The following is a 14,520-nucleotide window of genomic DNA, read 5'->3' as shown; positions in this document are numbered from 1 at the left end:
GCCTCCTGAAACTCCTCCTCCTCAGCACCTCTGTAGTTCAGAAGGCAGGCTCTGTGAAATGCGTAACACAGCAGTGCCTACTCACAGGGCATAGTGACTACATATTGCCAAATTCAAGGAAGTAAATGTGTGGGGGTCATCAAAATCATTCAGATTAATGGGACTTGGCTAGAAATAATTAAAATACATGGCAGAAATAAACATATGCATTTTGACCATAGACCCGCTTGAAGGTTTTACTCCATTTTCCTTGGTTTGCTGTCACGTACCTGGTATGAGGCCAAAGTGCTGAAAGGGCTCACCTTGCGGCTAGGTGCAGTACACCCCTGAAGATGGTACAGGAGGTGCAGTGCCCAAAGAAGCACAGGTTGCCAGTAGAGTACAGAAGAACTGGACCAGTGATCACCTGACGAAATCCAAGCCAGATGCACAGTCAGGCAGATGTCTCTCAGGAACTCCAGAAGTACTGGGCAACGGTGCACACAGGAGGCAGTAGTGGAAGCCAGACCAGGAGTCATACACGGGTGTTCAGTCTGTAGTGGAGGTAAGTAGCAGGAACAAGAGCAAGCCAAGGTCATACACAGGAGGGCAGGTAAGTAGCAGAAACAAGAGCAAGCCAAGGTCATACACAGGAGGGCAGGTAAGTAGCAGGAACAAGAGCAAGCCAAGGTCATACACAGGAGGGCAGGTAAGTAGCAGGAACAAGAGCAAGCCAAGGTCATACACAGGAGGGCAGGTAAGTAGCAGGAACAAGAGCAAGCCAAGGTCATACACAGGAGGGCAGGTAAGTAGCAGGAACAAGAGCAAGCCAAGGTCATACACAGGAAGGCAGGTAAGTAGCAGGAACAAGAGCAAGCCAAGGTCATACACAGGAGGGCAGGTAAGTAGCAGGCAAATGGTAGCAAGTCCGTAATGTAAGCCGGGGTCATACATGAGTGATTAAGCAGCAGCAGAATTGGTAGAAGAAGCCAGGGGGTCAAAGCCAGGAGAAGAAATCAGACAGGTCACGGGCAAGCTGGGTCAACAACAGGAAATCCACAGTGATATGCACAAAGGCTCAGGAACACAGGGAAGGCTGATGACAATCCAGAAATCTGGTAAATGCAGTAACAGTCTTTTATAGGCCAGAGAGCGGCTGCATCTGTCACTCACTGCGGGCACTATTGTGCACATGTGTTCGCCAATCCGTGCCATCGCACGTTTGCCTATTCACCATTCTTGCGCTATAGGGATGCACCGGATGCGTCCATTTCTAGCATTGGCAACATTGCCAGTTCTCCTACGGCCATTTCCCTGACATTTTGCAGGGGCAAAATGGAGGGACTGTTCCTCATTGAGACCAAATCCCTCTGTCCGTCGTGCAGTCTCAGTTATCCCTCTTTTTGTTCTAATGTATACACTGCTATACAAAATGTATTATTTTATTACTAAAATTATTATGCCGCACTAAACGTTTTATCCAACCTCAATATTACTACATCTGTTATTTTGAAAAGCCAATATAAAGAAAAATAGAGGTTAACCACTTAAGGACCGCCCGCAGTATAACTACGGCAGGCTGGCCCTCCTACGAAAACCACCGTAGGTATACATTGGTCGCACGACTGCAGCTAGGGGGTGAGCGCGCACCACCGGCAGCGTGCTCCCACCCCCATTTGGCAGCGGGGACACCGATGTACGGGGCAATCGGCTCTGATTGCCGCCTGACACCTGTTATCGCTCCCCACTGAGAGAGAAGAACGGTCAGCTGTTGTAAACACAGCTGACCGTTCTTCTCTCTGGAATGATCAAGGAGCGCCTGTGATCCTTCTATATAGGATCACAGGTCTCTGTGATCATTTTACAAGCCTTGCCCCCACACAGTTAGAAACACGCCCCCTAGGTACACATTTAACACTTTGATCGTCCCTGGGTTAACCTCTTCCCTGCCAATTGCATTATTGCAGTAACAGTGCATATTTTTAGCGCTGATTACTGTAGTAATGTCACTGGTCCCCCCAAAAGTGTCAAAAATGTCAGTTAGGGGTCCGATATGTCCGCCGTCCCACCAAAAAATCTCAGATCGCCGCTATTACTAGTAGAAAAAAAAAACAATAAAAATTACATAAATCTTTCCCGTAGTTAATAGATGTGATAACTTTTGCGCAAACCAATCAAAATACGCTTATTGCGTTTTGTTTTTGTTTTTTTTTCCAAAAATATGTAGCAGACAACAAATTGGCCTAAAATGTTAAAACATTTTGATTTTTAAATTTTTTTTTTTTTTTTGGGAATGTTATATAGCAGAATGTGATTTTTTTTTCAGAATTGTCGCTCTATTTTTGTTTTGTGCAAACAATAAAAATAAAATCACAGAGGTGATCAAATGCCACCAAAAGAAAGCTGTGGGGAAAAAGAACATCAATTTTATTTACGTACAGGATTGCACGACCGTGCAATTGTCCATTAAAGTAACGCAGTGCCGAATCTCAAAAAATGGCCTGGTCATTAAGGGGGCAAATCCTTCCGGTCCAGAAGTGTTTAAAAAGTACTTGTGTGGTTTAATCCCTTTGCGCCTAAAGCCCCGTACACACGCTCAGATTGTTGGCCGTAAATTGTTGGCCAATGTCCGATCTGCCGATTGTAGGCTTGTTAGTATGATTCTTCCGACAACCAACTGCAAATTTTCGGCTGAAAAAAATCTGGTGTGCAGACTATAAAATTTTTGTTGGCCAACAAAGAACGGCCGATTGTTCCTCAGTCAGTATAGCTTTCGGCAGACAAAAATCAGATGAGCAAGACTGGGCATGCTCAGAGAAGAAAAAACACACGGAAAGTCAACCATCACATGACATCACTTCTGAAGTTGGTTTTTGTTGGCCAACAAAAGTCCAGTGCAAGTCTAGAGCACATTTCAACCAACAAACAACACTGGACAAAAGTTGGCCGATCAGTTGGCCAACAATCTGTGTGTGTGTACGGGGCTTAAGGGTAAAACAAATCTTAATGCCTAAGCCCAATTTTGCAACTTTGACATGTCTTAGTAAAACTTTACATATCATCACAACTGCTTTGTGCACCCAGGTAAATTATACCTTGTTTTTTCAGGACAAATTGGGCTTTTATTTGGTGGTAAATTGTAATGAATATTTACATTTTTTTTTATTCTAAAAGTAAAACTGGCCCAAAATAGTAAAAAAAAAAAAAAAATATATATATATATATATATATATATATATATATATATATATATATTATATCTGTATATTTCTTGTATCTTTCTTATCTAACCTCCCACCAAAGAACAATCCAAAACAAATTCTCTTGCTCCTGATGATGGCAGTGATACCACGTATGTGTATATCATTTGTTGTTTGTACCCATAGTAAAGCCTAGAAACAATAGTGCGCATCTTTCTTTTTTTTACTAGTTAAAACACACTGACACTAACACTAATTTAAAAACAAAAAAAAAAATTGACCCTGCCCCCAAAACTAACCCTGACACTGACCTAGATATTTATTTAAATTAATAAATATATATATGTGTGTGTGTGTGTGTGTGTGTGTGTGTGTGTGTGTGTGTGTGTGTGTGTGTGTGTGTGTGTGTGTGTGTTGTTTTTTTTTCTACACACACTTTTATCTTTCTGCAAGGACAGAGAAATATATAAATGACAAATCTTTTTTGGCCATTCAAGGAGACAGAAAACACGGGGGCGGGTGTTAGGAAAGACCAAATATACCCGGGCACATAGTTATGCGCGGACGGAAAATTCCTTTTAGCCACACCTATTGTCAGGAAAGACCCAATGTGCAAAGGCGCATAAATATGCATGAACAGCAAATTCCTGTTAGCCAGAGTCGTAGTAGTGGACCTGCGCTTGCGCGAATGCATGTGCGTGCCGATGTGCATGCCCGCCATGAGATTGGTGCCAAGTGGGCTATTTAAATATCTCATCTGCACTAGGACCTTGCCTTATGGTCTTCAACATTCTGCTACCTGTTCCTGTGCTTGGTTCTCTGTTGCCGTTCTGCTATTTATCTGACCACGCTTGAACTCTGCCTGAACCTATCCCTGGCTTGCCCTTTGACCACGTCCCTGCCTGATCCTTCTGCCTGTCTGCTTACCGTTGACGACTCTGCTCTGTGTCCTGCCCACGGAGGCCATCCTTACCCCTGCCGTCTGACAAGTACCCGCTGTCTGCCACCTGCTGGCCTGCCGAGTGTTTGCTGCCCGTGACCTGCCAGCCTGCCAAGTGCCTGCTGACTTTCTTCCAGCCTACTGCGTCTGCTGCCCTGCGTCACGTTCCAGCCTGCATCCAAGTGCACACTGTCCTCTCATCTGCAACCGCCATCACCAGAACTGCCAGGCACTCATGCCACTCTAGGCTCTTTTACCTCTTGTTACCTTATCAGGGGTACCGACCTAAAGGTGTAAGAGATCGCCTTCCTCTCCACATCAGGCTCCATTGCCAGGTATATGACAGCGTGCTTAACAGTGACTGATCACTGTGATAGCCAATCAGAAGCTATCACAGCGATCAGGTGACCCGGAATCTGGAGTTCTGGGTTGAGATCATTGGTACTGAGTTTGGGGCTCACGGTTAGACCCCATTGTCTGTGTTGGGAGCATGCACCGCAGCACACTCCCAGCAAAGAGAGAGAAATTTAAATATGCGGTCCCATGAAAAAAAAAAAAGCCCAGTCTAGTGGGGCCCCATATTTGTGTGACATCAACACGGGGATAATCAATAATTATCTGCATATCAGATCTTTGTGGTCTGTTTAACCAGGGCTGTGGAAGGGACATGTCCTTTGCCTACATACTATGTGCTAAAAGGTGTCCCTCTTTAGCTTTCCAGAAACTTGAGAGGTATGCTTGTTATACTGTCTATTTGAGGTCCATCACCTGTTCCCAAGTTCATTGAGAATCTAAACAACCTTGAGATCTAGTGCCATTCTTGATCCAACTTTCTCAATTAAAACACTGTCTCCAAACCCATTCTTTTTAAGTTTCCTTAGGCCAAGAAAACTGCCAAGAAACTTTTGGAACACCATTTTAATATTTCTTTCAGGCATAGTATTGAGTAATGGCGAGTGTTGGAAGCAGCTCCGTCGTTTCTCTGTTCAGACCCTGAGAACTTTTGGCGTGGGTAAAAGAAGCATTGAGGAACGAATTCAAGAGGAAGCTCAATATCTGGTGGAGGCCCTTAAAGGAACCCATGGTATGTGGATCTTAACATATAAACCAATAGATAAAATCTACACAGCTTGGTTACATTTACGGACTTTGGATAGAAAATAAAAATTTTACCAATTTTATTAATTTAACTTATTATATTCCTATTAACTAGAGTAGTCCTATAATACAAGGGCTGTACTGAAGGTAATGCAAAATCGGGTATGATTTTTTTTTATTATTATCTTACATAGGTCATTCAAATTTCACATGTTTGTAGAGTAACTCTTCCTCTATAGTAACTTTTTCATTGCAGGTAAATCATGGATTCCAAGCAGAAGCAATGTGCTATCATGGAGCTCTTAACAAAAAAGGGGTGCAAGCTGTACACTATCAACAGACGGCTACAGAATATTAAAAAATTACACTATTGACAGGAGCAATGTCTTGTCAATGGTGACTCTTGTCAGTTGTGTCATCTCCGTAAACATTCTGTGGATGTTGGACAGCCTGCACCCCTTCCTTCATTGAGAACTCAACAATGGCACATTGCTTCTGCTTAAAATCCATTATTTACCTTGTATAGTGTGAAAAAACAGTGCTAAAACAAAGTGAAATTCAAGTCAGGCAAGTTACAAGGCTGTAGATTGGATCTCTCTCTCTCTCCCCTCTCTCTCCCCCTCCCCTCTCTCTCTCTCTCTCTCCCTCTCTCTTCCTCTCTCTCTCTCTCCCCTCTCTCCCCCCTCTCTCTCTCTCCCTCTCTCTCTCCCTCTCTCCCTCTCTCTTCCTCTCTCTCTCTCTCCCCTCTCTCTCCCCCCTCCCCTCATCTCTCTCTCTCTCTCTCTCTCCCCCTCTCTCTCTCTCCCTCACTCTCCCCCTCTCTCTCTTCCTCTCTCTCTCTCTCTCTCTCTCTCTCTCCCTCTCTCCCTCCCCCTCTCTCTCCCCCTCTCTCTCTCTCTCTCCCTCACTCTCTCTCTCCCTCTCTCCCCCTCCATCTCTCTCCCTCTCTCCCTCCCCCTCTCTCTCCCTCTCTCCCCCTCCATCTCTCTCCCTCTCTCCCTCCCCCTGTCTCTCCCTCTCTCTCCCCCTCTCTCTCCCTCTCTCTCCCCTCTCTCCCCCCTCTCTCTCCCCTCTCCCTCCCTCTCTCTCTCTCTCTCTCTCTCTCTTGTTCTTTCTTTCTTTCTTTCTTTCTTTCTTTCTTTCTTTCTTTCTTTCTTTCTTTCTTTCTTTCTTTCTTTCTTTCTTTCTTTCTTTCTTTCTTTCTTTCTTTCTTTCTTTCTTTCTTTCTTTCTTTCTTTCTTTCTTTCTTTCTTTCTTTTTATTCTTTCTTTCTCTCTCTTTCTTTCTTTCTTTCTTTCTTTCTTTCTTTCTTTCTTTCTTTCTTTCTTTCTTTCTTTTTCTCTCTCTCATAAAATTGATCCAAAACCATTTATGTTTCCCTTTAATATTTTAAGCAAACTTAACACAGAGATAAATAACAGCACAGGGTAAAACTGTTCAGTTGACCACACAGTATACAATTACCTAATTAGGTTGTCAGATTACATAATTTTGGTTAATCTTAAAACAATTGTACAAAGATTATACAACTAGATTGCTTTACACCGGCAAGGTGACTGCTTGCTTTAGATTCATGACTAAGCACCTATGTTAGCATGTGTTAGCTGTGTTAACTGGTAGCTGTATTATTTTTCCTTTCCAGGTGTGCCCTTCGAACCCCACACTATATTGCAGCCAGGTGTCTGCTAATATCATGTGCTCCATAATCTTTGGTGACAGATACAGTTATGAAGACCCTGATTTCCAAAGGCTGCTTCAAATTGTGTATAACATTTTTGAAGCCATGTCCTCTTTCTGGGGTCAGGTAATTAGACAACTCCTTTTGTGTATTATCAGAATCCCAACTACATACTGAGGTGTATTTATACAAAAGACAAATCACTAGTAGTAGTAGTACACTGGATGTTCCAAATATCTATAAGAATGACGTGTGTAAAAAAACGATGGGGCTTCCGCTTACAGTGCCTAAATGTAGGTAACAACATCATTCTTCCAGCAAGATCCCGGGACATGATAAGTAACCCCAATCGCACTTCAGGAGTAATTTCTCATGAGATATTGGCTTTTTAGCATTACCCAGGATTTCACTGGAAGGATGGTCACATCACCCCCTGCACTTTTTTTTGTTTTTTGTCCACAGTATTTTATTTAACTTTTTAGCAGCATTTGGGCAGGTGTAAAAGAGATCTGGGTTCACAGTATTTACTTTAAAGAGGAGCTTCAGCCCCCCCCCCCCCAAAAAAAAAAATTAAAATCCTGTAGCTGCTGACTTTTAATTAAAAGAACACCTACCTTTCCTGGGATCCAGCACCATCCTCACCCGAGCCAGTTCTTCACCAGTCTCCAGGTCCCTGGCACCGGCCTGTTTATAGATGGCTTCCCACTGCACTTTGTGAGGAGCTCTATGCCTTTTGAATGGTCCCGCAGTCTCTCGGGACTTGTGACATGTCCCAGAAGGCTGCTGTTTGAACTTCGGGCAGAAGTGGGAGTGGATAACTGTCAAAACCAGGTACCCACTTCCCAAAAAAAATATGTGTCCAAAAGGGTAGAGGAGGTGGGAGGTGGTGAAAAAGTGAAACGTTCCCTTTTGAGTGCAGTTCTGCTTTAATTTAATTTATAACTATAACATTATAATAGCAATATAAACAATGCACTATGATTTTACTAGAGAAATTGGAGTTCTTCGTGTCTGCTGACCATCTCATTCATCAACTTCCCTCAATCCCTGCATGCTTTGCAGCATCTTCTTTGCTGTTTACTTTCCATTTCTAAGGACTACATATCCCATAGTAACTTGCTGCCTACAGGTAGTGATTCCTGTATTGAATCCGCCTCCTGAAACGCCTCCTCTCAGCACCTCTGTAGTACATAAGGCAGGCCCTGTTAAATGTGTGACACAGCAGTGCCTACTCACACGGCATAATAAAAACAGGTCACAGAATTCAAGGAAATAAATGTTTGGGGATCTTCACAAAGTAAGTTTACAAACTTTAAGATCATTCAGAACAATAGGAGTCGGCTGGGGATATTTGAAATACAATGTGGAAATTATTTTTAAAAAAAGCTTGCTAATAAGTGGACATTAACACAGAGCAACAATATGAATGGGCAATTAGGAGAACATAATCTCAAAAAGGACAACTAAGGGGTAACTGTAATTGATGTTTTATCTTTATCTCCCCTTGTCCATTTTACAGATAGATCCCAGAGCTCCTCTTTAAAAAAGAACTGAAGGCAAAACTTTTTTTTCACTTTGAATAGCATAAGAGAGGGTTATAACCCCTGTCTGTGTTTTTTTTTTTTTTGGTTGCTATTTGTGTCCCATTGGGAACATTTCTCCTCACTTCCTGTCCCATAGGCAAAACAGGAAGTGAGAGCAATCCCACCGGGGTTAACTACTAGTTTCCCCATTGGAAGATTGTCCCTCTTTTCGTATCTTGCGGAAGACCCCAAATTTTAGATTTCTTTTTGTTCACTTTTAATATTGATGATGACCTAATAAAACACAAATAGAGAAGATGTATCTCCCTAATGGGGGCACAGACCCCCCCCCCCCCAAGTTTTGCCTTTAGTAATACTTCAAAGCAAAACTGAACTCACCTAAACAGCAGTGTCTTACTTTGTCTCTCCCCCACAAATGCTAAAAAATTTATTTATTTTTCCTTTGACATTTTTCATTTTTTTGGGCAATTTTCCTTCATTCGGGGTTTCTGGTTTAGACTGGGCTCTGCTGCCACCTAGGATTGCTACGTCACAGCTATTGCAGGAGGCTGTGGGTTAGTAAGTCTCCTGTTTTTGGCACATGTGCACATGCCCCAAGGGGCATTACAGTGTTCCTCATCAGAAATTGGCAAGATTTGTGTGCATGTGTGGAAACCTGCCATATGTGTGCAGATGCACTACTGATCTCTAGCAACTCATAAGTGCCTGGGAGAGTTCCACTTTAAATCGGAACGCAATTACTTTTTTTTTACTTTTTTTGTTTTTTTCCTGTTAAATGTGTTTTTTAATGCATATTTGTAATAGGAACAATTCACGTACAGTGAATGATACATAAATAGACAAGTACTGGTCTGGCATTAGGTAGAGAGATCAAAAGTTACGAAGGTCAAGGTGAGACAGAATACTCGCTGTAGGCAGCAAACATAAAGCTGCTATTGACAAAACTGCTGGAGTGGCTATCTCCAAATAAAATAAAAGGTGAAATACTGTAAAGAACAAATGTATGCAATCTTTGCAATAGAGAAGGACCAGCTGTGACAAACTGGTGTAGTTAAAGATAAGGTCCTCAATTGAGAACCATACCATTACTGCGCCATGACAAAAGGTAAAGAGACAAAAAATAGGGAAGGAAGATTACAGGAGATGACCAGGGAAGAGGAAGAAAAGGAGGAGAAGTAGAGCAGTGAAGTGGATGAAGGTGAAGTAAAGGAAGAGGGATGTCTACCAATGTAACAATAGCGACTCGCTCAAATCAGGGGGTAGGCAATTCTTTACCCAGGGATTCCATGTTTTTTCAAATTTACAAATTGTGTCTTGACTGATGTCTTCCATTTTGGCATGGATCAGTGGCGTGATTCACTTTATTTTTGGCTTTGACTTTGGCTTTAGTGACTTCCAAGATTTAGCTACAGTTTGTTTTACGGCTGTTGTGAGCTGCAATACAAGTTTGAATTGCCTATGTGTTAGGTTGGCTGGTTTAAGGTTCAAAAGCACCACAGAAAGTTCAGGAAAAGATGGCAAATAGCTGTGAGGCCGAATCAAAGGTAGCCTTCCAGAATGGACACTACCACCATATATGAAAGCAGGGGGGTACCTACAGGGGTCGCAATCTTGGGCTGTGTCTTCAAACTCCTTTCTCTTTCTCAAAGGCTAAACATCAGTTTAGATCCCTGATATCTCACCAACCCCCCCCCCCTAAAAAATTGTATAAAATAACAAAAATAAAAAACTACTGACACCAGTGGTGGAGCTACCAGGGTCACAAAGATCACACTTGCGACCGAGCCCTGATGTTCCGCCATGAGGCTCGAAGAGAGGCGCGGTTAGGGTGGCCCTTCATGATTTCTTGCACCAGGGCCCTTAAGGTTCTAGTTACTCCACTGTATGAAAGTGGGTGCCTAGGCCAGAACAACCCCAAAACAACCCACAGAGTAGTTGGGGACAAACTAGAAATTTTTGATTTGAAGATAGTGGAACAGCTCAGAGCATGGTAGCCTTGGACTCTCACATAAGATAGGAAATTATTTATTCGACATAGCTGTTACCAATTAATGTAGTCAAATAGGTTAGCTGCAGTCCATGCCTGAAAGGAGATAGGAGAACTCCAGGCAGGGTAGAAGGAGAACTCCAGGCAGGGTAGAAGGAGGGATTTTTGAGGAACGAAAGGAAAGGTATGTGTGATGACTGAAGACAATGAGTCGACATGAACCTATCCTATGTAGCTAAAAAATGTTTAGTGATAGGATTAGAGAGTGCATTTCTCCTATACACATCTGTTAACATTTGGTTTTCGATTAAGTTAATTTTTCAAATGCATAATGCTAAATTTTTCTCTTTTGTCATACAGCTCTATGATATATATGATGTAATGATGAGATATGTGCCAGGGCCTCATCATAGGGCACACAAGTGTCTTCTGCAGCTGGAGCAGTTTGTGAAGCAGAAAATGGAAATCAGCAAAAACACCCTGAATCCGAGCAGTCCGCGTCACCTGATAGAGAGTTTCCTTATCCAAATGGAAAAGGTACGCTACTGTACATCATTATTTGGGTTATTTTTTAAAGGACAACCTCTGCCAGACAACCCAAACACGTGGGTGACAACACATTCTCTGTTAGAGTTAGAGAGAACTGGGTTGTCACCTCCCCTACAGTACTTTTCCAGACATATTGATTATATATTGATTATATTTCTTGAAAGTGCAGCAGAATTACCTGAAAGATGGAAGTTGATTGCCTGTTGATTGGCTTGACAGGTTCCTACTGTCAGCTCCTCTTTTCCCGATGAAAATACCTTGATGTGTTTGCAATACTTAGTAAATAAAGTGGAACTAAAAATACTTACCTTCATCTTCCATTGATGTGATAATTGTATCCCTCGCCACCTGCTGTCATCTTCTCCCCGAGCTACCTTCAGGTGCCTGATTTATAAGCCTTTTGATTGGTCAGTGGGGTTGACGACATCTTACATGTGCGCACAGGAGTCAGTCATTCCGGCAGGAGCTGGCAGAAAGATCCAGCTAAACCACCTGCCAACCTCTCACACTAAATATACTGCAAGCGGGCAGCAGGTACAGGCATGGTCTCGTACATGTACATTACTGGCCTTCCTACTGTGCGCCCCCTGCTGACCCATGCTTCGATTGAGTTTGGCAGCAGATTTCAGCCAATGATTTCAGCTGAAACTTGCTGAGCGGCTGTGTCCAATCACACACAGAGTTCTGTGTTTACAAACACATAGAACTCTGTATACATAGGATAGTGATCTGGCTGTTTCTTCTCCCTAAAAAGCAGGGAAAACAAATGTCCAGATTAGTAAGTATGAGTGGCACACATTACACTTTTAAAGTGTCATTATTTTTTTTTTTAAAGAGTCATTAATATCAAACATTACCTGCTCTGTGCAGTGGTTTTTGCACAGAGCAGCCCTGATCTTCCTCTTCTCGGGTCCCACGCCAGCGCTCCTGGCCCCTCTGTACTGTCGAGTTCCCGCATAGCAAGCAGCTTGAAATGGGGGCACCTGAACAGACGTGCTCCCAAGCTGCAGCTCTGCGTGTCCATTCACACACAGAGCTGTGGCTCGGCCCTGCCCCCCCTCTCTTGATTGGCTTAGTGGCAATGACTCCCGCTGCTGTCTCAGTGAATGAGAAGGCAGAGTCTCCGCAGAGCAGAGGCACTCATGCACATCACTGGATCCAGAGGGGGCTCAGGTAAGTATTGGGGGGGGGGGCTGCTGCACAGAATAAGGTTTTTACCTCTGTGCACAGAATGCATTAAGGTAAAAAAACTTGAGACAATAGAACCACTTTAATACAGCGCACATTACACAGTTAAAGGGGTTTTTAAAGGCAGAATGCTTTTTACCTTAATGCATTATATACATTAAGGTAAAAAACATCTTCTGGGACCCCCCAGCCCCAACCCCCCCCCCCCCCCCCTTACAGTTACCTAAACCCCATCTCGATCCAGCGATGTGCATGAGAGCAGGAGCTCTCCCAGGTCTCTCTCTCTCTTCATTGACACACACAGCAACGGGAGCCACTGATTTCTATCATCCACTCATGTGCAAACAAAAATGCTGTTTTTTACTTTCCCTGCATGTCTCCCTCTGATCTATAGTGACTGCACTTCCAAGTGCACTTTGTAGCGCACAGTGGATTTGCCTTTAGTAAATAGCATCTATGCGCAGTTACATGTAAAAAGCACAAATACGTTTCTCAGGGAGCGTGAGTTTGGAGCAATTTTTTACACCCCTGAACACACCACACAAATAAGAATTTGACGTTTGCTTGTTCATGAGCACCTTAGCTAACATACAGCTGTATTCGCCTCTGAACCTTTCGTTTTTTTACCCCTATGTGCATGGGGCCTTGGTGGAGACTTCCTTCAATGACACACAGCCAAAAAATAACCTGGCAGGGGTTTTAACCACTTAAGCCCTGGAAGATTTTACCCCCTTCCTGACCAGGCCCTATTTTGCAATTTGGCACTGCGTGACTTTAATGGACAATTGCGCGGTCGTGCGACGCTGTACCCAAATTAAATTGACGTCCTTTTTTCCCCACAAACAGAGCTTTCTTTTGGTGGTATTTGATCACCTGTGCGATTTTTTGATCATGCGCTATAAACAAAAAAAGAGCGTAAATTTTGCAAAAATAACAATATTTTTCAAATTTTTTTATATGAAATTCCTCCCCAAAAAAATGTAAAAATCTAAATTTTTTAACATTTTTGGCCAATTTGTTTTCTGCTACATATGTTTGGTAAAAAAAATGTAATAAGAATATTTTGATTGGTTTGCGCAAAAGTTATTGCGTTTACTAACTAAGGGAAAGATTTTTGTTATTTTTGTTGTTTTTTTTTTAACGAGTAATGGCGGCGATCTGCCATTTTCTTTGCGGGACTGCAACATTGCGGCGGACAGATCGGACCCTTGACTGACATTTTTGACACTTTTGGGGGTACCAGTGACATTACTACAGTAATCAGTGCTATACATATGCACTGTTACTGTAAAAATGACACTGGCAGGGAAGGGGTTAACTTTATTGGGGAAGGAGGGGTTAAGTGTGTCCCTAGGGGCGTGATTCTTACTGTGCAGGGATGTGGCTGTTTGTGTAACAGCAGAGATATACGATCCTACATAGCAGGACCTTATGATCTCTGCTGTTACACGGGGTAGAATGACAGGCAGCTTTGTTTATATTAGCCGCCTGCCTTTCTCCCTCTGTAACTGACGATCGCGAGTGACCGGCAGACATCGGGTCCGCTGGTCACTCGCGCTGAGGTGTCCGTGAACGAGCGGGGGCGGGAGCGCGCCTCCGGCGGAGCGCGCTCACCCCATATTCACTCACAGGCCTAGTACACACGCAACGATTTTTCGGCCAACCGGTCGTTCGTCTTTTGTCCAGAGTGGTGTCTGTTGGTTGGAATGTGCCTAGACTGCACATGAATTTTCCCGCCCGACAAAATTCTACTTCAGAAGTGATGTCATGTGTTGGTTTGCTTTCTTTGTGTTCTTTCTTCTCTGAGCATGCCCAGTCTTGCTCATAAGATTTTTCCCTGTCGAAATCTGTACTGACTGCACGAAAATCGGCCGTGTTTTGACAAAAATTTTATAGCCTGCACACCAGATTTTTTTTCGGCCGAAAAGTCGGTGTCGGTTGTCGGAAGCATCATACTAACAAGCCGAAAATCGGCAGATCGGGCTTTGGACGAAAATTCCCTGCCGGATTTTGACGCGTGTGTACGAGGCTTAAGGCTTTCCACCCTACAACATGCAAAAACAACCAAAAGCAAGCAGCGTTTTTTTGTGCTGGTGGCTAAAAGCATGAAATCATGCTGATTTTGGTATCCTTACCTTCTAGCTATCCTTCTAGGCTAGTTAGCCTTCTAGCAAGAGATTTAGGCTATACCTGTTTTTTTTGCAATTTGTATGAATGTCAATTTATTTGTTGTATCAAACAGTGGGAAAATATTCCCAGGGCAGAATGTATAAATTTGTTGCCTTTCTGCATGTGATTGTAGCATTTTCTAACATTCAATCCTAAGAAAGAAACAGCCATGAACATTCAACCCTAAG

At 43.1% G+C, this 14,520-nt stretch overlaps 2 protein-coding genes across 2 annotated transcripts in view; both read left to right on the top strand.

Moving 5' to 3' along the window:
- Positions 1-6,873, top strand: part of LOC309560464 (cytochrome P450 2G1-like) — a gene marked incomplete at its 3' end in the record, with an annotated part of 47,276 nt that extends 40,403 nt beyond the window's left edge. Inside the window, exons 3-4 of the mRNA XM_082264097.1 lie at positions 5,054-5,203; positions 6,860-6,873. Coding sequence (XP_082120223.1) covers positions 5,054-5,203; positions 6,860-6,873 — 164 coding nt within the window. The remainder of the gene's footprint in view (positions 1-5,053; positions 5,204-6,859) is intronic.
- Positions 6,874-6,877: 4 nt separating this feature from the next.
- LOC309559491 (cytochrome P450 2A13-like) overlaps positions 6,878-14,520 on the top strand; it is a 70,468-nt gene continuing 62,825 nt past the window's right edge. The window contains exons 1-2 of the mRNA XM_082262765.1: positions 6,878-7,021; positions 10,787-10,963. Of these exons, the coding sequence (XP_082118891.1) occupies positions 6,911-7,021; positions 10,787-10,963 (288 nt within the window). The 5' untranslated portion in view covers positions 6,878-6,910. The remainder of the gene's footprint in view (positions 7,022-10,786; positions 10,964-14,520) is intronic.

The sequence above is a fragment of the Pelophylax lessonae genome (assembly GCF_965119305.1).
Source record: "Pelophylax lessonae genome assembly, chromosome: 7".
Lineage (NCBI taxonomy): Eukaryota > Metazoa > Chordata > Amphibia > Anura > Ranidae > Pelophylax > Pelophylax lessonae.
Note: the sequence above shows the minus strand (reverse complement) of the source record. Positions and strands in the feature narration are given on the sequence as shown.